Source organism: Pistacia vera, unplaced genomic scaffold (genome assembly GCF_008641045.1).
Source record: "Pistacia vera cultivar Batoury unplaced genomic scaffold, PisVer_v2 Contig737, whole genome shotgun sequence".
Lineage (NCBI taxonomy): Eukaryota > Viridiplantae > Streptophyta > Magnoliopsida > Sapindales > Anacardiaceae > Pistacia > Pistacia vera.
The window spans coordinates 73,579-101,111 of NW_022196598.1; the positions used below are offsets into that span (position 1 = coordinate 73,579).

The following is a 27,533-nucleotide window of genomic DNA, read 5'->3' on the forward strand; positions in this document are numbered from 1 at the left end:
GATCGAATTCAGATATCAATTTTTGGAAGATTCAGATTTTTTTTCCTTTTAGTATTTGGTCTTCATAAAAGTATATCGGGAGAGCATATTATGTACAATTTATTTGTTGCATGTAGTACCTCTATTCTTCTGGGGCCGCCAGTTGAAATTGGTAGAAAATGTTGTAGGTTTGTGCCATTGAAGAGCAAACATGGCTCCATTTTAAAAATCCCAAACCAGTCATACACAGTGCTTCATCAGACAAAGAACCAGTGGCTTATGTCATCAATCTTTTACATTTCATATACAGTCATTTTGCCATGCTTAGTATCATTATAACTTCAAAATCCTTGTCAGGTCACTTGTGGCCAACTTGTCAGCTGCAAATTGTTACAAAGCGATCACTTGAAGAAACCAGAAAATTGGGCATTAGGTATATCCATTGCTTTCTTTTTTTTATTTCAACATTCAGCTCTTGCCATGTTGGCTAATACCGCTGTTTTTGTATAATTCTGATTTGAACAGTTGAAAAGGCAAAGTATTCTACATTGCTGGCTTTTTCCTTACTGTGTCTCCCGATTCCATTCAACTTGTTGCTGAACATGCAGTAGCAATAACAGTAAAATTAGTTTAAATCTTTTTCTTTCTGATAATAAAAACTGAAGTCTTAGATTCTTAGATGTTGCACTTATTTCTCCCAATAGCATAAGCATTCTTGTCATACATTTGCAGGTCTTCATGATGAACCTCTCTGCTCCATTTATCTGTGAGTTCTTCAGGGATGCCCAAGAGAAAGCTCTGCCGTAAGCTTCGCCAATTCCTTACAAAAAAACCTCTGTTATCCTGCAAAACTGACATGCCTTTGTGTATACAGATACATGGACTATGTGTTTGGAAATGAGACAGAAGCTAGAACCTTCTCGAAGGTCACGGATGGCAGGTAAACTCTCTTGGTGTTATTTTGTTCATCTGAGAACTCTTCTCTTAACACTCCCAGTTTAACTTTTTGGGTGATTTTGTATGAAATCGGATCTTTATCCGGTTTAAAATCCGGTCCGATTTTAAAAAAATTGACGTAAATGTAAAAGTTTCTCTTGATTAGAATAACAAAATAGTAAAAGATAATTTCGTCATAAAGAAAAAGTGATAACGAGGGCAAAACAGTAAAACAAACAACCTTTACCAACCCCAAGGAAAGCAGAACAAGTATCAAAACAAAGCAAAGTGGGTCGGGGGTTGGTGAGCGATCACTGACGGTTTACCAAAAATACCCTTCATAAACCACACTCAATAGCGACACTCCATTCCTATATATTTATCACAAACACCACTCTTCTTCACACTCAGATCTCGCTTTTCACCTTCACTTCGTTTAATCGGAACGCTCCAACCAAACCGATTTCTGACTACTCTCAGTTTCAATGGCGTTCGAGGGGATTTTGTTGGGCATGGGTAACCCACTTCTTGATATTTCAGCTGTTGTGGATGAGGAGTTCTTGTCTAAGTAAGTTGCCTCAATTTCCATTTCTTGTTTTACATTTAATTAGTGGGTTTTCCTGTTTTGTGATTTTAGATCTGATATTCTTAATGATAGATCTGTAGCTGCATGCTAATTTTCTTTGTGTTCAACTCTTTTCAATTGTGGATCTGTTTAATTTTGTATTTTGTTAACAGATATGAGATCAAGTTGAACAATGCCATTCTTGCTGAAGACAAGCACTTGCCCATGTAAGTTTTCTATTTATTTGTTATTATTTCAATAATGATAAATGCTTAGCTCAATATGATGATATAATTTATTTAATGGGAAAGTTAGTGGTTACTATTTTCTGTGTTTTTTGTTTTTAAAAAAGTGAATTTGAAAATGAAATTAAAAAGTTTGAATTTTTATGAGCATGCTTTTCTTATCAATTCTATAAAATGGTGGAGTCATATTTTCCATTTTTTAGTTATATTATGTAATTTTCTATGGTATCACACGTTTTTCAAGACAAAAATAGAAGTTGAAAATGAAAATGAACAAAGCGTTAAATTCTTTGTTACTGTAGCCACTGAAATATGCTTAACTGATTTAATGTGGATGGTTTTTTCAAGGTATGATGAAATGGCTTCCAAATCTAATGTGGAGTATATTGCTGGAGGTAAAGTGGCTATTTCTTTGATCTTAATTTGATGCCATACTTAATAATTAAAGCTTGCACATTATTGGATCATGTTATATGTCAACTGATCGGGTGTCCTTCATTGTAATTTTTAGGTGCTACACAAAATTCAATCAAAGTTGCTCAGGTTGTTTGTTTGTTTAATTGACAAAATCTTGTATTTTACTTTTATTGTTGTTATCCAGAGCTTATTGGGTTTTTGGTGTCTTACAGTGGATGCTCCAAATTCCTGGTGCCACTAGTTACATTGGCTGCATTGGGAAGGATAAATTTGGTGAGGAGATGAAGAAAAACTCAAAGCAAGCCGGCCTTAATGTATGTTTCTTTTCCTGTTCTTTTCACTCTTCACTATTTTTTTTTTTTTTTTTTTTTTTTTTTTTTTTTAATTTTTTTGGTTATGGTGATATAATCATGCTATGTAATTAGGTGCATTATCTTGAGGATGAGAGCACACCAACTGGAACTTGTGCTGTTTGTGTTGTTGGCGGTGAGAGGTATTTTTCATGTCTTTCCAACTATGAAATCCTGCTGCAAATTTTATTTTAGAGTAAAATCTGATTTCTTTTCCTTAACAATGACACTTGTGATTTAATTATTTCTTCCATTCTAATACAAGTGCAAATTATATGTATAAACTTTCAATTTATAGAAATTCCTGTCGCCCCATCATTTGGTTTTATTTCTCTTGACCTATATTTTAGAATTTGAGTTCATTTTGTCTCCTTTCAAAAATTTGATTTTGAAAGTCTTAGATGCCCACTAGTTACATGTTGGCCTGCCTCTGCTATCCCTACCTTAGTACCGGACTGAATTTGCCAAAATTGAGTGTCCTATCTTGAGTTATTGTACTTGCCAAAGTAGGGTTATTTATGTAACTATGTGGTTTATTTATTCAATAAATCATCTTATTCCAAAAACCGAAATGAAAATGTTTATTATATACCTTTTGCCTAGACTATTTGTGAAAAGTGTAGGAATGTTAATTGTATGATTAAATATCCAACGGTGATAAAATATTGAATTGCTTCCTGTCATTGGGTAATGCAAACTGTTTCTTGCATGCTAATGTTTTTCCTTTTAGTATTTGGTCTTCATAAAAGTCATATCGGGAGAGCATATTATGTACAATTTATTTGTTGCATGTAGTACCTCTATTCTTCTGGGGTACGCCAGTTGAAATTGGTAGAAAATGTTGTAGGTTTGTGCCATTGAGAGAGCAAACATGGCTCCATTTTAAAAATCCCAAACCAGTCATACACATGGCTTCATCAGACAAAGAACCAGTGGCTTATTGTCATCAATCTTTTTACATTTCATTATACAAGTCAATTTTGCCATGCTTAGAGTATCATTATAACTTCAAAATCCTTGTGCAGGTCACTTGTGGCCAACTTGTCAGCTGCAAATTGTTACAAAGCTGATCACTTGAAGAAACCAGAAAATTGGGCATTAGGTATATCCATTGCTTTCTTTTGTTACTTCAACATTCAGCTCTTGCCATTTTGTTGGCTAATACCGCTGAGTTTTGTATAAATTCTGATTTGAACAGTTGAAAAGGCAAAGTATTACTACATTGCTGGCTTTTTCCTTACTGTGTCTCCCGAGTCCATTCAACTTGTTGCTGAACATGCAGTAGCAAATAACAAGGTAAAATTAGTTTAAATCTTTTTCTTTCTGATAAATAAAAACTGAAGTCATTTAGATTCTTAGATGTTGCACTTATTTCTCGCCAATAGCATAAGCATTCTTGTCATACATTTGCAGGTCTTCATGATGAACCTCTCTGCTCCATTTATCTGTGAGTTCTTCAGGGATGCCCAAGAGAAAGCTCTGCCGTAAGCTTTCTGCCCAATTCCTTACAAAAAAACCTCTGTTATCACTGCAAAACTGACATGCCTTTCGTGTATACAGATACATGGACTATGTGTTTGGAAATGAGACAGAAGCTAGAACCTTCTCGAAGGTTCACGGATGGCAGGTAATACTCTCTTGGTGTTAGTTTTGTTCAATCTGAGAACTCTTCTCTTAACACTCCCAGTTTAACTTTTTGGGTGATTTTGTATTTTCAGACTGATAATGTTGAGGAGATTGCACTGAAGATCTCTCAGTGGCCCAAAGCCTCTGGAACACACAAGAGAATCACTGTGATCACTCAAGGTGCAGATCCTGTTGTAGTTGCTGAGGATGGGAAGGTGAAATTATTCCCTGTGATCTTATTACCCAAGGAAAAGTTGGTCGATACCAATGGAGCAGGTATTCATTTCAACTAGTGTCCTTCTCAAGTCTTTCATCATGGGAACATAAAAAAAACTGCTCTTCTAAATGCAATCTTCAATGCGAATTTCATCATGTTAAAGATAGTTCTTGGACACATTTGGTACATCTAAGTACCAATATGATAATAATTAAAAGAACAGTTATAGTTAGTCATGAACTTGGAGTTTTCTCGTCTAATTGTCATATACTTGTTGCAGGTGATGCTTTTGTTGGGGGATTTTTGTCACAATTGATTCTAGAGAAGCCCATTGAAGATTGCGTAAGGGCTGGTTGCTATGCGGCAAATGTCGTTATTCAAAGGTCAGGATGCACTTGTCCTGAAAAGCCTGATTTCAATTAGGCTTATTATTCCTGATGGCCCAGAATTCATGTTTTCCAGTTCTGGTAGAGTTAGTTTCTTTCCATGGAGGCCGCCTGTATTATTTGCTCCTGAACCCATATATATGGTGAAGGAGTTTTATCTACTTTGATTGTTAAATTTCCGGTGAGAATTTGTGTGACATTATTTTTTTACAAATAGAACGGTTTATATTTTATGATATCTAAAATGGCGAACCAATTTTATGGTGCCAATGAATTTTGATAATTCTTTGTGTAGTAGTATAATCAAGCCATCTTGCATAATGCTTTATTACGAGTGAAGGATGGTTGTGAAAACTGGGTTTTGCAAGTCAGTTTTGGATTTCTTTGATTCATATTAATTAATTGTATATATGAATATCATGAACATAATTTTTGAGATGAAGAAAATTAATGTTTGAAAACAACGTACGACGTCGACATGTCGATTCAAAAGCGAATGGCTGTCGGTTCCAAGCAAAAGTCAAATTCTTTATTAAGGAAACGACAGGTTAAATATCACTTAGGCTAAATTGATTATATGCTTGTCTTTTCAATCTGTTCATTTTCTATGAGCTTTGAGGAGTTGTTTGCGTGTTTTCTATTTTTTAAAACAAAAATAAAAATCATAAACGAACAGCATTTTAAACATTTTATGAGTGAAAAAATTACAAAAGCGGAGATTGAAATCATAAACAACGAATATTGTTTTTTTTTTTTTTTTTTTTTGTGATCAAGGGTATTCGAGTCAACTCACATGCACCTTAACTAATCTTTTAGGACCCTGAAGTTGACGACTAAGTAAATCTCTCAGTAGTTATCTCTATTAGGTCTATGAGGACTCGAACTCAAAAGCTCATGAAATTTATTTTTGCTCTTTTACCATTAGGCCACCCATGGATAGCCAAACAATAAGGGTGAACCAAAGGGACTGTAAATGGGTAGAATCTACAACCTTAGGTTCAATTATCCGCTAGACATAAAGAAAACACATTTACCTCACTGTTTTAAAAACCGACCTGTTGTAAGACCTAACAAAATGACTAGGTCACAGGTCAACCGGTTGGACCGGTGAGATGAGATTGAAAGATTTTTTTGAGCCTATTTAGTTGTGTAGAATTTAAAAATGCAAATAGAGTAATGGACTCATAGCAAAATGGGTTTTTATTACAACTCATGGAGCCTTTATGTTTTGTTGGAAAATGAAGGCCATTCCCAATTACACCTACACACCTCAAATCATTTATCATTTTAAATTATTAGATGATACGTGTACGCTCATAATTGTTGGCATGTGAGAGGTAGGACAGGCACTGCTTAACTCCAGCCATGTGTGGGTGAGGGCATCTATGAATACTTTAGAAAATTTCCAACATAACTCAAAAGATATGTGACTGTGATGGAGGCAAACAAAGAGAGAAGAAAGCAAGTGTAGAAGCAGAAGGTTGAGGAAGTTGAAAGAGATGCGTAGAAGAAGAACGATTTTTTTTACAAAAACAATGGGTGTTGAAGCAATGGTAAAGGAGTTGATTCGTGAATCCATAATTACTCAACATGATGATGAGCAAGCTCAAAATCCTGATGAGGGACTGAGCGTCTACTCTATTGTCTAAGAGCGAAACGAAGTTGATGCAGTGCTGTGGTCACGATTTCGTTAACGAATTCCAAGTCTTCAATTCCGATGAAGAAGATTGGATTTCGATGGAGGAAGTAAGTTGAAGAAGATGAAGAAGATCAGGAAGTAAGTGTAAACTTTACTCTTCAGAGAAGATGAAAATGGAAGTTGCAGCCATTGTTTTAAAACCTGGACCAAAGGGCAACCCGTTTTGCTGTCCAGGTCACGAGTCAACCGGTTCAACCGATTGGATCGACGACGTCAGCGATAATTTTATTTTTAAAAAATTATTATTAATCCCTTAAATTTTAATATATTACAAAAATTCTTTTAAAAAAATTCAAACTAGTCCCTAAAATTTTTATTTATTTAAAAAATACCTCAAAAAATTATCAATTAATCTTTGAACTTTTGACATATCTCCAAAACACCTCTATAAAATTATAAATTAACCCTTATAATTTTAAAATATTATAAAAATCCCCTAAGACCTAAACCGGATTGGAGAAGCTACCGGGTCTTGATCGGACAGGTCCGATCCCCTTTTTAAAACAGAGGTTGCGGCGACTGAAATGGCCTATGGTGAATGAAACCGATGTAGGGGAATTAAGATTAGGTTTTTTTTTAGTGCTCAATTAACGGATCGAAATATGTTTTGGGCTGGTCGGACCGAATGGTTTGTATTGTAACACTGGTCCAAAGTGGCTCTTTTAGTATTAAAGGGTTAATAATAATCCAGATTAGAGTGGAGCCCGAGTCCCAGTCGGACCGGTCCAGGTTTTAAAACAGTGATTTACTTATGATTTACTCAAGGGGTCATGGCAGTGGGTTGCTATAGGATAACTCTCTTTGAGTTGTTATAGGATAGCTCCTCTTGAAAATTAGTTGAGATACGGATAAGTTGACTTAAACACCTCAATTATTAAAAACATTTTTTTCTTTTTGTACAATACTCCATATTCCATAAGTAAGAGGTGGTTGGATGTAATTAGGGGTGTGCAAAAAAGTCTAATATCCGATCTGAAAAGGAAAAAATCGAATATCTAGAAATTCGAATCGAATTCAGATATCAATTTTTGGAAGATTCAGATTTTTAGATCAGATATCGGATCGGCTCTGCAAAGAAACCGGATATCCAGATCCGATCCGGTTTTGCCCATAACTACAAGTTTTAAGAAGTTATTTTGGTGTATTAGATGAAAAGTGGTAAAGTATGTGGACCGTTCTAAAATACGATGACAGCTTTGAGGGTCAAAATGTAATGAAATGCAGATGTAACAAAGGATACAAAAGAATAATGCAAAATTTTAGCGATTAAATTGATATTTTCCATGAAATTAGGATGGAACTGAATATCCAGGTTATCCAATCCAAATATTCAGATCAGATCAAAACTGAATCAGACAAAATTCAGATCGGATTCGGATCAGGTTTCATCTTGATCCGACTTTTCGGATTGGATCAGAAAAATGCAAAACAAGATTGGATTTCCAGTTTTGCACACCCCTAGATGTAATATTTTTTAGAGGACTTTATAAAATTTCATAAACTATACTTACGCCCGGGCTTTATTTCCAGATCAAGGCTGGTTTACGAAGATAAAGAATATATTATTTAACTATACCATTTAAAAAAAAAAAAATCCTCATAAACAAATACAAAAATTGGCATCCTTACAAATCTCTTTATCTAATAAAACGATTCAACTAACCTTAATTGTTTTTCCTTTTTCATAATTTCAATCGACAACATTTGATATTGGCATGAAGTGTAATACTGTATTTATTGTGAACAAAAATTTCCTTTAATTTAAAAAATAAAATTTGATGAAAACTTTAAACTAAAATTAAATGAATTACTGATAAATAATACCAAACAAAAATAGGATTAATAATTATGTGTTCAATCAATTCAATAATTGGGAGAGAGCAGAATCAAATACTGATATTTCACTTTTGCCAAACCAACATATTCTAAATCAATTATTAATTTAATTAGCTTAATTCTTAATAATTAATATATTATCAGGGCTTGCATATATGCAACTCAAAAACAAAAGGAGAACCTCCTTTGATCATCTCCTACTCGAGAGCCAACCAAATACAGAATACTTCTGAAACAGTTTTCATTGCAAGGAATACGAAGCTTTGATCCTGAGGAGAATTCAAACACCTCTTCAGCACGATCGAGCAAATCCTGGAAGAGAGGATGCTTCAGCAAGGTGAGGTTGATCACAAATCTTTTGCATTCTTCCCCTATATATACAGCTACATGACCTTTTGGGACATCTTCGGGGATTAAATATTCTTCATTGTGCAGGAAGCAATACCAAATCTCTGAAGTTGTATAACGAACCAGTTTCCGAAAATTTAGAGAACTTGCTTTCAGAAACTTCATCTCCATGAAAGAGAGAGAGAGAGGGAAGAGCAGTGGGAAACAGTAGAAATGATAGTGATGGGATGGATGCAAATGCGAACCAGGATTCTTTTTTATAGCTGTATGTCATTTTCACCATTTGTAGTTTGGAAGCTAGTTTCCAAGTTTTATCACGTTAAAAGGTGAACATGAATTCTATTGTAAGGTCTTATAATGCGGTAATCAGAATTGGATTTTGAAATTAATATATAAATTCAATGAAGCATCAATCAAGAAAACCTTATTAAGTCATTATACGAGAGATTTTTACTCAGTAAGTGATATTTGAATATGAGATAGTTCTAAATTTTAGAGTATTATTACATATATATAAATTTTGTATGCAAAGTAATGTTGTATTACTCATTAATTAACATAGAGTAATGCTATATATATAAATTATTCCCTGCAAACTGAAATGTGATAAGACAATTCTGTATGTTTGACTTTGACAGGTAATATCTATTAAATTATTAATTTATCTTTAATTTAAACTCGCCTAATTATCTTAAAACACGTTTGTTTGAGAGAGTTTATATAGAATATTACTTATTAACATATGATTCATTTTTAATTATTTTTTATATATATATGTGCACTCTCTTATTCATTTTATAGAAAAATTATCTAGTCATGACGTTATTATTTTAATTATGCCACTGACTATATAACTTATCTTTATTATTTATTAAATGTGAGAGGGTTGAATTAATATTAGTTTTTTTTTTTTTTTTTTTTTTTTTAGATCATATTGAAAAATAACTCCAATTTTAAGATGTATCTTGTTTTGATATCATTGTAATATGTAAATAAACCCATCCATATATAATTCAACTCAAGAGTCCAAAATTTTCCTATACATGTTATGAAAGCAAGAACGTATATAAACTTTAGGCCAGTTTTGATCAGTGATCTGTAGGCTTAATTATCTTTGTGATAAATGGTGATAAATTTTGAGTGTAATACGTCACAAGAATTAGTTGAGATACGCGTAAACGATCTGAAATAAAATTGGACTATTCTATATTGCAACTTGGCAACATATTGTACGAAATAAATGCACGTGATATCTTACATATTAAGAGATTATGTAGGGAAATTGTAAAAATTCTTCGAAGTTATATATATATATGCCACACTTCACATGCCTGAAGGGATAAGATATTAGAGAGAAATAAGAAGATTGGCAGCATGTTGGACAATTCTATCACAGTTGCAATATTACTCTTAATAAGTGATGGATACTACTAGATCTTCATTATTTCAGAGTATCGATTTTCAGGCTTCTTATGAATGGTTTAGTTGAAGTTGTAGGGAGCATCGGACATATACGCTGGAATATATTCTGAATATGGGCATCAAATGGGGAAACTAAAACTAATAAAAGAACTTATCACAAACTGATCATAAATTTGTTTTATAAGAGCAGTTGAACTCTAGCTAAATGTACGTTTCAAAATTTGTCACTCCATCTGTGAAGCTAAAACCTGGAGAGCAAACCGACTTGGCTTAGAATATGCTGAGATGGGCGGCCAACCATGGTTGGAGGTTGCAAGGTCTCTCTCATATCATATCAAATAATTCCAAAATCTGGTAGGTTTGAATACAACTTTCCAAGTTTGGCAAATTTATACATTATCTTTACACCAACAACAGGCACATAATTTATTCATATATCCTTTGAAAATCTCTACTCAAAAACAAAATTTTGAGAAGACAGTTGAGGGAACACATGGGAATCGTCTTCTCTTCTCTCAATTCCTCGTTCATAGCATATGGTTTATGTTGTGTATCCTGTGCATTTGGGCCCCCTCCCATGAACCGACATGCTGCTTTTATTTCTTAAAAGGAATTATTTTTTAATCCCAATTTTTTTTTTATCAATATCCCACTTTGAATGGTGTTAAGGGTAAAATAGTAAATTCAAGTAATATCATTGTCATAATTTTTTAAATATGAATAATGAATTGAATTTAGAGTTAACCATTCAGGAGAAGTAAAGTTCAATAAAGATGGATATGTAATTTTAAGGGCAGAAAAGACCCTCCAATTCAACTCTTTTATAATTTTTCTTAACCACCATGGATGGTTGAGTGGTAAACTAAAACTCTTGGATATATTACTCAAGAGGTCTTGAGTTCGACACTTTGATCCCTAATAGATATGGCCACGAGAGCTCTTATTTGATCGATAATTTCAGGTTGGAGGATTAGTTGAAGGGAGCACAAGCTGACCCGAACACTTGATACCAAAAAAAAAAAAAAAAAAAAAACTCAATTCTTTTTTGGGAGAACTTAAAAAGTATCACCTAATACTTAATAGGATTAAGATATGTGATTTTTTTTTTTTTAATTAATGATGTCAATAAAAGTTTCTATATACATATTATAATATATCTTTATATTAATTACACTAATCTTGTTATAATCATACCATCAATTTATAATTAAGTAATATATAATTATTAATATTAAATAGGTTAGTATAATTAACTATATAAAAATTTTAATATAGAAAATGGTAATAGGTGTCTACAGCGATTCCGACGAATCCATCACCATAGACCAAAATATTTTAAAGCTTTTAAATAAATAAATTTTAGATCTTATTTAATATTTTATATAAATTTATATTTATATGAATAAGGACATATTAAAGTAATTAATTTAATTATCCTTAAAGGAATTTCAGTGTTTAGATTTAAGTTATAGAATTTAATTTGTTTAAATGAATTTCTCTAAAAATAAGTGATAATTTATATAAAATAACCAATCAAAGATTTAATAAATTGATTTAAGTGAAAATTGATAAAAACAAACAATATTCCTTTTATTCTATTAAAGATATAAAAAAACTCCTTGTTTATTTTCAATAGAATAAAAAAAAAAAAAAGGCAGCTCATTGCTTGATTCTCTGCATGCATAACAAGTGTAGCTATTATCTATCTCCAAATACACAAAGTCAAATTCATTTCGTATAAATCTTTACGCTCTTCTTAATCTCTGCTCACTTCGCCACGACTCATCTTCTTCCTTCTCTTTCATCTATCATGTTCTCGTAAACTGAGCTTTGAATTTCACATCCGTTTGGTTCTCCATGGCCTTGGCAATCTCTTCATTTCTTATCAAACCCTTCTTTCTTCCAACCAAACACATCTCCTACAATAACAACGGCAAAAGCAACACGCCCGCAGCTTCTATATTCAAGCCCCACAATTCTCTCAAAACCAGCGCTACTACTGGTGATCTCGCAAACCACTGTAAACGCTCTTGGCAGCAAGAACTCAAACAAGTTTTCGGGTTTCATCATGATGGAGATGACGACGATGATGATGAGTCGTTTAAGGAAATGGTTGACAAGCGATGTGCGGACAATGTTCGGATGCTGATAGTGGACGCCGTGCAAAATGCAAAGGCAGGCCACCCCGGCATGGCGCTTGGAATGGCAGAAGTTGGGTATGTGCTTTACAGACATTTTATGAAGTATAATCCTTTCAACCCTAAATGGTTTAACAGGGATAGATTTGTCTTGAGCGCTGGCCATGGCTGTTTGCTTCAGTACGTTTGTCTTCATCTCGCCGGCTTTCAGTCTGTTCAGGTATAATTCCAAAGCTTCAATTTTATGAACAAGTGAAAATCTTGATTGATGTAATTTATAGAATTTTTCAATTTCAGCTGGAAGACCTGAAACGCCTGTGCAAGCTAGGAAGTCGGACACCGGGTCACCCTGAGAACGTTGTGACAGAGGGCATTGAAGTCACAACAGGTAAAATTAAAATTTGTCAGAATTATTTTTTCCAAGCAAAAAAACATATATGAAGAACAAATTGTGCCACTTTGGATGGACCATATACATGATTGAAGGAATTGACACTGTTCATTAACTATTAGCATCAAGCAATTAAAGGGAGTCAACTGAATGTAGAGAGTGACTAGATAGTTAGACTGGGAAACTATTGTTCTTTCTTAATTTGTCTGCAGTTCATTATAAAACTTGAGTCTTGGTTCTGGCATAGGCCCCCTTGGACAAGGTGTAGCAAATGCGGTTGGTCTTGCCTTAGCAGAGGCTCACTTAGCTGCTAGATTCAATAAGCCTGATGCTGTTATCGTGGACCATCGGACGTAAGTCATAAATTAAATGATCTTCTATGGCATAACTCAGGTATGATAGAGTAACATCAATGACTAATTAATTCTTCGTCATAGATATTGCATTATGGGTGATGGGTGTGCTATGGAAGGAATATCACATGAAGCTGCATCTTTGGCTGCTCATTGGAAACTCCACAAGCTTACATTAATTTATGATGACAATCAAAATACCATTGATGGACCAACTAGTCTCGCATTTTCTGAAGATATATCAGCGCGATTCAGGGCACTTGGATGGAGCACAATTACAGTGGAGAACATACATGAGAGCATGTGTTCCTTCAAGGAAGTACTTCGCGCTGCCATTGATGAGACTGAAAAACCAACTCTCATCCGGGTTTGTGATTTCATTAATGATCTAGACAGCTTCTGTTTTCTGCATAGCCACTGATTTGTTTTCATCGCTGACATAATCATTTCAGAGACTCGGTTCATTGTTCCAATCTAAAAGGCTCAGTGCACAGTACTCTAGACACTACTTTTAGGGTGTTTGTCTGAGCTTATGAAAATTAGCTATTGTTTATAAGCTAAAATTAACTTATAAGTATTTGAAATTTTAAGCAATTACGTGTTTGGTTAAAATACTTATAAGTGACTGATAAGTAATTGACGTGTTTGGTAAAATGTGGCTTATAAGTACATTTTATTATAAAATTACTAAAAAATGTACTACATTAAACAGTGACATACTATGGAATTTTAAAATTAAACAAGGATAATATGGTAATATACTTGGTCAAACTAGCTTATAAACAAAGTGCTTATAAGAAAAAAAAAAAAAGTACCTCCCCCCCCCCCCAACTTATTTTTTTTAGCTTATAAGCTCAACTTATAAGCTCAAAAAAATTATAAACAAACAGGTCAGTTTAATTTTAGAGCTTATAAGTAAGTTTGACCAGCGTATAAGCTTAGACAAACACCTTTTTAAGAAAGAATTAGCTATTGGACTGGCTAATATTTAGTGTATACTGCATTTGCTTATTTTAACCGGCAAATATGATTCACGTTTTTTCTTTCAGGTAAAGACGCTGATTGGCAAATTATCAGGAAAAGAAGGAACAGCTAAAGCTCATCATGGTACCTTTGATGATAATGAAGTGAAGATGATGCGAGAAAAAGTTAAATGGGGTGATCGCGAGCCATTCCATGTCATTCCTATGGTTTACAGGTTTAGTTTAATTTTCCACCATCAGGAATGAGAGAGAAAAATTAGAAAGGCATTTCATTTTCTGAAAGAAGAAACTCATGATTATAAAGCATTTTTGGTAAACTTAATTTGCCGCAGGGAGATGCGAAATCAGAAAGACGATGGAGAAAGGCTGGAAAGAGAGTGGTACTCTAAACTATTTAGTTACAAAAGCAAGTACCCACAGGAGGCCGTCGAATTGAATCTTCTTCTTTCTGGTGGTCTGCTTCCTGGGTGGGAAAGTTCACTGCCGGTAAATAATTGACTTTATGGGAAGGAAATTTTCATTTTAATTTTGGAGATTGACTAAATCCTGAAATGAACTGCAGCATTTAAAATTCCGAGTTTAGTTAGTAGTATATAATGTGAGATTAATTAGAAGTTGTTAGAATAGAAATTGAGAAAGTATCTATGTTTTTCATTCTGTAGAGGCACAGAGTTGTCAAAGTATTTTCAGAACAACAAATGTTGCTCCAAGTCTTAACAAATCTTTGTACATTGGAAATATTGACAGAAATGGTCTGCATCTGATCCACTTGACGATACTCGAGGGTACTCTGAGAAGTGCTTGAACCAGCTTGCTAAAGTTCTTCCAGGATTGATTGGTGGAAGTGCAGACCTTGCAAGCTCTAATAAGGTCCATCTCCATGATCACAGTGACTTCTCTCAGCCAAATTCCCCTTGTGGTCGAAACATCCATTATGGAGTTCGTGAACACGCCATGGCTGGAATTTCAAATGGCATTGCTTTACATGGCAGTGGTTTGATACCCTTTGCGGCCACTTTCCTCATATTCTCTGATTACATGAAGAATTCCATTCGGCTTTCTGCTCTAAGCCACGCTGGAGTAATCTACATCATGACTCACGACTCAATCGGTTTAGGAGAAGATGGTCCAACTCATCAGCCAGTTGAACAACTTGCAGGCCTAAGAGCAGTGCCGCGGCTTTTAGTCTTTAGACCAGCAGATGGAAAAGAAACTGCTGGTGCTTATAAAATCGCTATCGCTAATCGAGATGTGCCTAGTGTGATTGTATTGTCAAGGCAAAAAGTTGCGGCAAATTTGGAAGGAACATTGGCTGAAAAAGTTGGGAGAGGCGGGTACATTGTAAGCGACAATTCTGGAAATGATTTGCCAGAGATCATAGTGATTGGAACTGGAACAGAACTATGTCTTTGTGAGTGGGCTGCCAAGACTCTAAGGCAAGAAAGGAGAAGAGTGAGGGTGGTTTCGCTTGTGTGCTGGCGGCTTTTCGACAGGCAGCCGAAGGACTACAAGGAGAAGGTATTGCCGTTGAGCGTTACAAAGCGGGTTAGCGTCGAGGCTGGTTCCCCAATGGGCTGGAAAGAGTATGTAGGCATTGAAGGTAAGGTGATTGCAGTGAAGGATTTTGGGGCTAGTGGGGCTTATTTAGATACATTCAAGAAGTATGGTTTTACTGAAGAGAATGTAACAAGGATTGCAAAGTCACTGCTTCATCAATAGATAAATATGAACTGAAAACAGAAGTTGCAAAATCGGAAGCAATTGAAAACATATGCGTACTCAATTAATCTGATCTTAATTTTTGTGCTTTTTTCTTTTCCTTCATTGTTTATGAAGATTTTACCTCCATCAAATAAGTTTAACAATGTAAACTCTTTAAATGACTTTCTATATATATATATATATGGGATACTTTTAGACAATTATTTTTATTCAACCTCATATATCTCTCCCTATATATTTTGCTTAAAGCCTGAAAACAAAATCAAATTAAGGAAGAAACTAACTATTAACTAATAGTTTGCATCAAGAAATATTAGTACAAATGAATCACAATATATATGATGAGATGACAATTGGCATATAGATATGATCAAGAAGCTAATTATTATTATTATTATTTTTTTATAACTAGGCCAGTTTGCGTGCATCTCAACTAATTCTCGAAGTCTATTAAATATCTTACAAACAAAAAAAATCAGTTAAATTATAATGTTATTGTGGTAGATAACCTCAAAGTTTGAATCTAAAGAAAGAAATAAACTTGCTTGAACCAGGCCAACGCCTCGACGTTAATCACCAATTTCATCACCACTGTCATTTCCTTCGACTTGTTTACAGTAAAGTTGGCAACCCTTTTCGCAAGCAGCTTCGCTTCCTTGGGTTTGTTCCTTGCACTTGGGGAAGCATTCTTCCATACATTCTGGCGTAAATGCTTCACCCATTTTCCCACAAATCATCACACCCAATGCCAAGAACATCAATAACAATCCACTGCTTCTTCTGCTTTTCATCACCATTTTCCTTCTTGATGATGTCTTTGCTTTTGTTGATGAGTTTGAGATATATTCAAAGAGGTTGATTGTTTATATCTATATAGAGTTTGGTTTTAGTGGTTCATAGAAGAAGATGGGGGTCGAATAGGGTGGCTCAAGTTTATGGTGGAAGTATTTTTGGAAAACATGAATTATGGAATCTATCTAGCTATTAGGGTTTTGACATGTGCTTTAATTATAATGATTAATGAATAAGTCAATAACTCTAATGATAGAGGTAATGCTATCGTGTATTCTATAAAAACTTGCATTCAAATAGATATCTAATTACTACTTTGAAAGAAAATTTATAAAAGACAAACATTTGACAAAAAAAACAACATTGTAACGAATGAATGAATTGGTAGAGAAATTTAGCTGCTCGTCCCCAAGTATGTATTAAGAAATGGCCTTGAAACTGTTCATCAAATTTTTTATTAATTTAGAGAGATGACGTGGTTAAGTTAGGATTAATTAAACACGTAAAATGGGTTAAAATGAAAAGATAAAAATATGTGGGCGAATCAGAAATAATGAAAGTTTTCAAAATTTGAAATTTCGCAAAACAAGCCCCACTAACTATTCACGTCGCTTAATCGAAATTCATCAGTTGAAAACGCGATTTCTTGAACGAAAGGGAGACGCGATTTCTACATCGAACACCAATTGATTTGCACCTTAAACAATTCTTGAACCCTAAAACGAATACACGCGATTTTTCGGCGAGTATATAGTCGCGATTTTCGCGATTTGTTGAACCCTAAAATCGATTTCCTTAACCGTAAACGAAAAACTGTGCCATTTCCGGCGATACAGTCCAGATTTTCGATCGAAACTGCAAACTTGACACAAATTCAATCCAAAACCATGAGTGACACTGACAATGAGGAGGAAGGCCAACGCCACTTCAAATCCTAGATTCCCGGTGGCGCAAGCAGTTCAATGGCTGCTCAGTGGATCATCTGACCATTGAAGGTGGTCACATGTAGAGGAGACGCCCGGCGGCATAGAAACAGAGGAAGAACCGCAAAAGGGTCTGAAGACGAGGAGTCAGGCGAGAATTCAGGCCAGAAGGAGGATGCCGAGAGTAGGCAAGGAGGTGGATTCCGGCGGAATTCAGCCAGGGGAGTCGCCGGCGGATCCATGTGACGAGGAGAAGGCCGGCGAAGATAGGGTAGTAGTTGGGAATGTTGCTTGTAATTTCGCTTAAGCGATCATTTGGTATCGCTTAAGCGATTATTCTGTTTTACTCGTGATCGCAGCAATGATCGCTTAAGCGATAAAAATGATCGCTTAAGCGATTTGGATCTGGGCAGATGATTCTGCCCAGACCAAGATCGGTTAAGAGATCATAGTGTTTACTCTTTGTCGCTAAGCGCTCTAGGTTGGGCAGAATCACAGATTAAGAGATCTCAGTTAACTTCTGGTCGCTTAAGCGATTTAAAATCGCTTAAGCGATCTTGCATGAGACAGAAAGATCTCTTAAGCGATCCGAGATCGCTTAAGCGACTACAGTGGTTTTGGTTTATTTTTGTTGATGACTTTTTATTATATCGATTGTGAGTTGTGTGGACCGTAACTGTGAGAGTACGAGTTGGAGCCTATAAGGAAGGTACCACTCCTCTCCTGCAAGGGTGCGGTGAGGTCGAGCTGGGAGGTTTTGACAGAATAAGGGCCATTTAGCTAGAATGAGGCATGGTGAAGAGATTTTGGTGGCACTTATTTCGTCAGTTTAAGATCGGAAAAAAGTTGAATAAGTCATTTTGGGGGCAGGGAGTGCATACATGTTGATGCACTCAGTAAAATGCAACAAAAAATGAAATATGGTTCGTGGTGGAGGGAAAGCCACTACGGTTTGGTTGATGGAGTATGCGTTGGGACGGGCTTAGGATGCGGGAAGAGTGCCAACTAAGGCGGAGGCAGACGCAGTAAGGACGAGTGCGGGAGCCATAAACTTTGTGTAAAAGGTTTTGAAAGGGCAAAGTCTATTACAGGAAAAGTTTTAGAGAAGAGGCTATATACAGTTCGGTGTTAGTGATGCAGAGAAGATTAAAAGTGTGCTTGATATTGTTTTACATTCTATCTTATGGCTGGTGACTCAACAAAAGTTGTTGAGAAAGGATTGGTTGAGTGTTTGTAAGCGACCTGGGGTTCTTTAATTCTTATCCGTGGGGACGGATATCATTGAGCGAACCATCAAGAGCCGAAAAAACCAGACATGGCACTAAGCATGTCGAATGAGGCGGGGGCTAAACCAAGCACGTATAATTGTTTGGCTTCCCATGGGCAATGCAGGTAAATATTAATAGCTCTATGTTATATTTTTTATAATATGTGTGTTGAATAATGACATGGACTGTTTTTTACAATGTAGGCTTGATGTACGAGGCCATCCTGTCTTCGCTAGGGGGGGGGAGGAGTAAAAATGTGAATGTGCAACAGCAATTTCCTAGGATGTTGCGGGTGGCATGTGGAGAGCGTAACCATTGGGATTATGGCCAATTAGAGATTGAGATTCAAGCAGTTGGGTAAGATTGAAGGATTAAGCTTTTGAATATGCAGTTGCTTTTTAGTTTGCTTCAATCTGATTGATTTTTATTTCTTATTGCAGGGAGTCGTCCGTCCCTTTTTGACCGCTATTGGGATTGAAGCGGAAGAGGACTATGTCACATCTTTCAGAGTAATGGAGGTGAAAGGATGAACAGTAGACCGCCTGAGCGGGACCAAAGGGTCAGATGTGATGGCAGTGCAGGGCCATGCTTGACAATGCGTTGATGCTGAGGATAATGAAGCTCGGGGGCCGAGGATGAGGAGGAGAAGAGGGAGGAAGAGGTTCGTATGCCTCAGCAAACCGGTACAACAAGTACCGCTTTGCCGAGACATTGGCGTAGGGAGAATGAGGTTGTTGACCTCATGAAAGGCCTGTTTGAGAGTTTTACAACAGCCGTTTATGCAAAGCTTGAGAAGATGGAAGAAACAATGAAAAGGGGGAGAAGAAAGTGGATAAGGTGGGAGGGAAAGTAGGTACAATGGAGGGCGAAGTTGGTACAATGGAGGGGAAGTGGTGAGGAATTAAAGGCGGTTGAAGTGCAAACTGGCTTGAAAAGAGAGAGCCGAAAGAGCAAGTTTGTGAAATCGCCTTACATGGTAGTGACAAGGTAAAGAAGAAGAAAATGAAGAAACAAATGGAGGAAAACCAGAAATGGAGGAGGTTGGTGTGTGGAAGGGGGCGGTGAGGTGAATGGAGAGGGGGAGTTGGGAGGCGAAGGAAGGGGGATGTAAAATGGAGGAAGGGGGAGGAAGTGGGGAAGGGAATTGGACTCAAATGTCGATTTGTATAGGCCAATAGAGGAAAGGAAAAAACTCTTTATGCCTATTACAATGGATCGGGAATTGATGGCCATATAAAGTGTAAGACAGGGGATTATCCCCGGGAATGGTTTCAGAAGTTGTTGACGATGGGGATGTGGCTGAGGACTCGTGGGTTTTTCACATAATTTTCCTATTTTTGCCTGTGTTTTCTATACTTATCTTGTTGTTTTTATTGATGCAGCACATCGATGAGATATTGGCACTGATGAGGCTACGACAGATCGTGATGGTGATTGTTGTATCGGACTGGTGCTATCACCGATGTGGCGTTGGGCAAACGCTTGTTTCGGCATATCGCACTTTAATTAAAATGCCGTGCTAGTGGTGTAGGAAAGGACCGAAGCGAAAAACGATTGGCCGGACAACAGTCGGACTGCATCCCTGATGATTTCCAGTTTGATGACAGGATTATGCGTACGTAAGGGGGGATCGGCCCAAATATGGCCACGGTTGGGCCTTTGTTTAAGAGTGTACTGCATCACTCGTCAAACAGATGCACGGATAGCAGTCGTTGCGCATCTAGAGGGGGTTTCTGAAGATCCTTGACTGCAACCCACCATTTGTCGAGACAAGCAGTTGCGAGGTCGAGTTGGACCCACTGTCCAGGTTGTTCCCGCGGCTGTTGCGTGACAGCGGGATGTTTGGGTACTTCGGTGATTAGGTACTAACCGGAAAGTGGCCAATTCAGCGCTCTACCTGCCCATAAATGAGTCAAGGTAAATTTGTTTTTTAAAACTAACTTAATATACAATTGTTCTATAAGTTTATTATAATGCTAATGTCTTCTTCCTATTGTAGCGCTGATGTGGGGCATATGGCCCTGAATTTATTCAGTTTGACATGACCAACAGCCCGGGACAGCTTGAATGACGAAACAATGAGAGATTGTCGGAGCGCTGGGCTGTCGACTGCTTCCATGGGCAGATGGATCCGTTTTGAGTGACCAGAACAATCAAAGGGTATGATGTTGGACGCTGAATTTTGTAGTTTATGTGATGTTTGATGTTCATACTTGGTTTTTTTGAGTTGATTGTATTTATTCAAAGCATATAACTTCAGCTGGGACACTGAGTTTTTTGACTTGTAGTTTATGAAAGATGGAGGTCAATCTCCACGAAAGTCAACGGAGGCACCACTTGAATTTGTTGGATGCTAGTTCAGAGCCAGAAAGCATCGGGAAGAATGATGTCGTGGGCATTTTCAAGCATGGACTGCCCTGATACCATTCACTATGACTCTAAACTCTTTGGCATCAAAAACTAAATTAAAGGCAGTGTACAGGAAATTGAATAATTTACTATCTATGGTGTGATCATTGTAAAGAATTGGATCTGTATTGGGATATATTTTTGTTTGTCCATATAAGATAATTCATCAGCAGTTGAATTTATAGTATGGTGTGTCCATATAAGATATTTTTTGTTTGTCCACATATCTCTTAAACGACCAAGACTTTTCCAAAACGATCGCTAAGCGACCAAGGTGTGGGAGATGTCATTTAGAAAGAATCGCTTAAGCGATCGTAGGGTCCTTAGCGATTATAGTCTGGGCAGATGTCATTCTGCCTGGAAAAGATCGCTAGGATCGCTTAGCGACCACATGTCTTTTAGGAAGAATGCATAAGCGATAGTTGGGTCGCTTAAGCGATCATTGTCTGGGCAGAAGTCAATCTGCCTCGGAAACGATCGCTTAAGCGACCACATGTCTTTTAGGAGAATCGCTTAAGCGATAGGGTGGGTCGCTTAAGCGATATAGTCTGGGCAGAAGTCGATTCTGCCTCGTAGACGATCGCTTAAGCGATCTATTAAGCGACCACATGCTTTTAGAAAGAATCGCTTAAGCGATACAGGTGGGTCGCTTAAGTGACATAGTCTGGGCAGAAGCCAATTATGCCTCGGAAACGATCGCTTAAGCGATCTAGATCGCTTAAGCGACCACGCTTTTAGAAAGAATCGCTTAAGCGATACTGGTCGGTCGCTTAAGCGATCATAGTCTGGGCAGAAGTCATTCGGCCCGGAAAAGATCGCTTAAGCGATCCTAGATCACTTAAGCGACCATGTGTCTTTAGGAGGAATCGCTTAAGCGAATATTGGTCGCTTAAGCGACCATTTGTCTTTTAGGAGGAATCGCTTAAGCGATCATAAATGCTTAAGCGACCAGTTTTTTTAGGGAGAATCGCTTAAGCGTAAAATCGCTTAAGGATATGTGTCTTTTAGGAAGATCGCTTAAGCGATCAATTATACTGACGTGTAAAAGACTATATTAACTACAGTTCTTTTGCACGTCAGTATGAACCCTATAGGGTTGACGAATCGTTCAGAGCACCTGTTCCGTATTACATTTATATTAAACATACAGTTCTTTACACGCAGTATGAACCCTATAGGGTTTACGATTCGTTCAGCACCTGTTCGTTATTACATTTATATTAAACATACAGTTCTTTTACACGTCAGTATGAACCCTATAGGTTTACGATTGTTCAGAGCACCTGTTCCGTTATTATTTATATTAAACATACGTTCTACACTCAGTATGAACCCTATAGGGTTTACGATTCGTTCAGAGACCTGTTCCGTTATTACATTTATATTAAACATACAGTTTTTTACACGTCAGTATGAACCCTATAGGGTTTACGATTCGTTCAGAGCACCTGTTCCGTATTACATTTATTAAACATACAGTTCTTTTACACGTCAGTTTGAACCCTATAGGGTTTACGATTCGTTCAGAGCACCTGTTTATGGATATACTAAACATGGGTTTACGATTCGTTCAGTATATTTTATATTTGTTTGCTTAATTATTTACGAAATATTAGTATATTTTTAATAATTTTCGACCATTAAGTGAATTAATTTCAGAGCATACCGAAAAGTTTAAAAATTAACAAAACAACCCCACCCACCCAACTTCCCAGATTCTGACTACCGCCGACAGCAACAAACGACCGAAAATGTCCGGTAATGGCCACTTGTGACCTTTTCCGGCCAGATCCACCGTGGATGTGGCCGGAAAAGGCACATCTTGCCGTCACGGACTTTCAATGAATGTCGACGTTGACGGTCAATGACGGCCGAATGTTGGCCATCGTTGCCGACAACGACGGCCATATATTTGGCTGTCGAAGACGGCAAGATCTGGACTCCCCGTTCGTCTACGGCCAGTTCGGCGATCATCTGGCCTTTTCCGGCCACATCTGTGTCGATCTGGCCGGAAAAGGCCATATAGAGGCCCTATGGGCAGATCCGACCACTGTGCATCGTAACGGCCTTTCCCGATAAGATTCCAGCTCCGGTGGCCAGAATGGCAGTGGGTAGGTGGGGTGTATCTGTTAAATTTTAAAACCATTTGCACAAGAATCGCTTAAGCGTACAGTGGATCGCTTAAGCGATCAGTGATTGGCATAAGCAAATCTGCCCAGGGCATGATCGCTTAGCGATCTGTGATATCGCTTAAGCGAATCTTGTCTTTTCCCATGGTCGATTAAGCGATAAAACGGATCGCTTAAGCGATCATTTGGTTGGCAGAAACAAATCTGCCTAGGTGCATGATCGCTTAAGCGATCCGTGATATCGTTAAGCAAATCTTTTCTTTTTCCCAGGTCGATTAGCGATAACACGGATCGCTTAAGCGATCATGCACCTGGGCAGAATCAATCAGTCCAGTGCACGATCGCTTAAGCGATCTGTTTATCGCTTAAGCGATCCTGTAACGAAAACACTTTGTCGCTTAAGTGATACACTTAGTCGCTAAGCGATCGTGGGGAATGTATACTTTTGCAACCTTTTCCCAATTTTGACAAACTAAAATTACCAACACATATTAATTCCATATTTTTCCTCAATTTGACAACCAATTCCAAACTAAAATCACCAACAAAATATTTAGACCATGAATAAGAATGCACATATAAAGGATAATTATTAAGGTAGCAATAAAATTTAAAACTCAATAATTGAAAACAATAACTCATCAATGGTTGCCCTTCGCAACTCCCTCAATTTCATCCTTCTTCGAACCTAATTACTTCTGGCAACTGCTCTCTTGTGGCCAGGTTGCTTGCAAATTGAGCACTTATTCATCTTCCGGGGAACCTCAAAGGCTGATGGAATACGCTTAACCCTTTTTCTCCCCTTTGGTGGCTTCTTGAATGTGGCTGGAGGAGTAATGTCAGCCACCTCTGGCGGCACTACCCACTGCTCTTCTGGAGGCACCGGATTATTGTTTCTGAATATGCTAGCATGTAGTGATCTGTATATAGAGAGGGGAGCAAAGTTCCATGTAAATTCTTGAACCAAATCTGGCTTCCGTTGCTGTTTTAGTGTTTGCTAGTGCATGAGGAAAGGTAAACGTTGAATGTCAAACACTTTACAGCTGCAAGTTTTTCTAACAAGGTTAACTAGAGCATCCGGACCATAGCCGCGCACAGTGAACTCTTGAGCATTAGAGGATAGGCAAACAGTGCATTTGACAGTTCCATACATTCTCATAATAATTTTCAGCTGACGGAACAAGGGTTGTGTAAAATTATCTGACTTCGTACGACGTCATGGAACACCGCGACAGTGTCCTTTGGATTGCATCAAAAGTGCAACTATTGGAAACTCTCTTTCTATTAACAACTTCGAATTTATGGATCAGCTATGTTCGTGGTCATGACATCAACCTTTTTCCAGGAAAGTAAACTCTACTCTATCTCTCGAAACCAACATCATGCTCAAGATACTTAGCAACTCTAACATCCTTCATTCGGATTTGCTGAAGTGCTCCTCGAACTCATCAACCCGATAAGCTTTTACTGCCATGTAGTATGTCTGAGGAGGCCAGAACACTTAAACTTTGTTTTATGTTTCTCACCAAGGTGCCTCAATAAGAATCCGTGATGTGCTTGACGGTAAATAGTGGCAATCCTCTTTATAGAGTTATGCCTATCGGATATTATGCACAACTCGTCACTGTCAGGCACTATCGTACGTAACTGCTGAAAAAACCAAGTCCACGATCGTCATTCTCAGAGTCAACCACACACCATGCAACAGGATATGGTGATTCTCGCTGTCCTGTGCAGTGGCCACCAACAATGTACCTCCATACTTTCCCGTCAGAAAGCAACCATCAACAGCCAACACCTTTCTCATGTTTACAAAACCTTATAGAACATAAGCAACAAAAAAATTTAAACATCATATTCCTGTCCCACTTCAAAGCCGTCTTGCTACCTTGGTTGTCAACTCAAGCATATAACGGTACGCTTCTAATACTGCGTACCCGTGCTCCGGCGTGCCCCTCACAAAATTTGTGCATGTGTCTCCCTTTCCAACATTTCCGTAACTAAAAGCACATCCTAACTCTGTGCGCACAGTCTCTGAATGTCTTTAGGAGATGGACATTTCCCTTCGACGAAACGACTTTGACAAATTGTCCAATAACATCAGCGGACGCTTGTCGATGCTCACCTGAAATATGTTCCAAACCACATGTGTGCTCACGGGTATATGTGCTAAGAATAAATTTTTCTGACACTCGCAACTACAATAAATCCGCCACTTGCAATTTCGGTCACGACATGCAACCGTCACAGCCAATGAATTTGATTTTGGTGATGAACTCAAAATTACCTTTCACAGCAAACAAGTTTTAGCTTCCTCACCACTTCCTCTTTGTTGTCAATAAATACCCTATGTGCAACTCCGATCCATCCGTAAAGACATGAGCTGATTCACTACTAGCTCCAATTGCCCCTTTGAACCTACATAACGATCATAGTGTTCTCTTCCTCACAATGTACGCCTTCTGCATAATCTGTATTTAAAGGAATCTCTACATCTGTGGGAACATCTACGGGGTCCTCCTCCTCAACATTTTCATTCTGCCCCCTGTCACCAACCTCTTCTATAGTGTCTCCTCACCACCCAATTCACCGTCTACTCTGATTTTTCAGCTAACAAATCAATGGCCTCGTAGTTCAAATTAAAACCAGGCAAATCTCCGTCTACATCCGTCGACCCTTCCTTGGAACCAACGTCCAACGGTTTTTCTACATAAGAAAACCCTTAAAATCGGCCGAACCACTATCGGCCATATCAATCATATATAACTTCACACTTTCATCCGACTTTAATATAGCAGGAGGGTACCTTATAATTTTCAGGAGCTCTGCTTAAAATATACTTCACAACTATATCACTACGCGAGCAAACTCAAATTACCTCTTCTAATTATTTCATCAATCAACTCATCAAAACTAACCTCTGTGCTCACAGCATTGGTTAACTTCTTTGCTCTTCCCAATCCACTTCCACCTACTTTCTTCCTCCACCCACTCACCAAAATATTCAACACCCAAAACAACTTGTCCCATGTTAATAATAGCAACTACCTGTAATGCAAGAAAAACATATTCTTAAAAATGTACTAAGGGTTCAAATATTTTAAAAAGAATCTGCACATTCGCATATTTGGTCTGATGTATCGCTTAAGGGTCATGGTTATTATACTGGATCGCTTAAGCGATACACTTGATCGCTTAAGCGATCCAGTAAAACAACCATGATCGCTTAAGCGATCTTATGCCATTTACTGATCGCTTAAGCGATCTGCTCCATACAACAGACTTAACCAGATCGCTTAAGCGATCATATGCCACATACCTGATCGTTAGCGATCTATCTGCTGCATTACAGACTACCAGATCGCTAAGCGATACCAGATCGCTTAAGCATCCATCGTACCAGAAAAACATTTTCAGTCATCTCCACCTACAATCGTCCATCATACCCAAGAAAATAAATACCCAGAACAAATTTTCAACAAATATTTCTCCTTTCAACTTGCTTACATCAAACACAACCCAACAACCTAAACAACTAAATCAAAATCATAACCCAAACCCCACAATTAAATCTTTGTAAATCTAAATATAAAATGTAAAAAGGAGATACACATACTTAGACGAAATGTCAAGAGGAGGAGGAGTGGGTCTTTGCCGGAGTAGATGTTAATAGTGGAGGAAGAAGAAAGTGTTAATGGCGGAGGGAACAAGAAGTATAGAGGAAGAGGAAGAAGAAGATGTACGGAAGGAGGAAGAAGAAGAAGATCAGAGGAAGAAGAAGATGTAGACGAAGCCAAGAAGAGAGAAGAAGATGCAGAGGTAGAGATGCGTTATGGCGGAGGAAGAAGAACGTTTTTGGGTTTATTTGCAACAATTTCGGGTTTGTGGAAATATAGTATAATTTTGAAAGATTACATTAATCTTATTAAGCACTAATTACCCTAATCATAATATGGCTATTTAGTTACATTTTAAAACTTGATAGCCTTTAATTAAAGGAAACTCACAATGTTTTTTTAATAAACTCCCCTTGAATTTAGATATTAACCATTCAGGAGTGAGATAAGGTTCAATAAAGATGGACATGTAATTTTAAGGGCAAAAGAATCTTCAATTCAACTCTTTTATAATTTTTTTTTTTAACTACCATTGGATGGTTGAGTGATTAACTAGAACTCTTAGGTATATTACTCAAGAGGTCTTGAGTTCGATTCACTTTAACCCCTAATAGATGTGGCCACAAGAGCTTTTACTAGACCAATAATTCCAAGGTTGGACGATTAGTTGAAGGGGGCACAAGCTGGCCCGAACGCCCTTGATCATAAAAAAAAAAAGAAAAAAAAAAAAAACTCACTCTTTTTTGGGGAACTTAAAAAGCATCACCTAATACTTAATAGGA

At 37.3% G+C, this 27,533-nt stretch overlaps 2 protein-coding genes across 2 annotated transcripts; both read left to right on the forward strand.

Moving 5' to 3' along the window:
- Positions 1–1,400: 1,400 nt before the first annotated feature.
- LOC116115314 (adenosine kinase 2) lies at positions 1,401–4,959 on the forward strand. The gene is made up of 12 exons (XM_031401469.1): positions 1,401–1,483; positions 1,654–1,707; positions 2,074–2,120; positions 2,237–2,268; positions 2,355–2,456; positions 2,568–2,635; positions 3,518–3,594; positions 3,691–3,788; positions 3,906–3,976; positions 4,053–4,119; positions 4,211–4,394; positions 4,616–4,959. The coding sequence occupies exons 1-12, from the start codon at positions 1,401–1,403 to the stop codon at positions 4,756–4,758; spliced, it is 1,026 nt and encodes a 341-aa protein (XP_031257329.1). The 3' UTR covers positions 4,759–4,959.
- A 6,924-nt stretch (positions 4,960–11,883) lies between these two features.
- Positions 11,884–15,610, forward strand: LOC116115349 (transketolase, chloroplastic-like). Its single transcript, XM_031401509.1, has 7 exons — positions 11,884–12,384; positions 12,462–12,552; positions 12,803–12,908; positions 12,993–13,275; positions 13,958–14,106; positions 14,224–14,377; positions 14,639–15,610. The coding sequence occupies exons 1-7, from the start codon at positions 11,884–11,886 to the stop codon at positions 15,608–15,610; spliced, it is 2,256 nt and encodes a 751-aa protein (XP_031257369.1).
- The last annotated feature ends 11,923 nt before the right edge of the window (positions 15,611–27,533 follow it).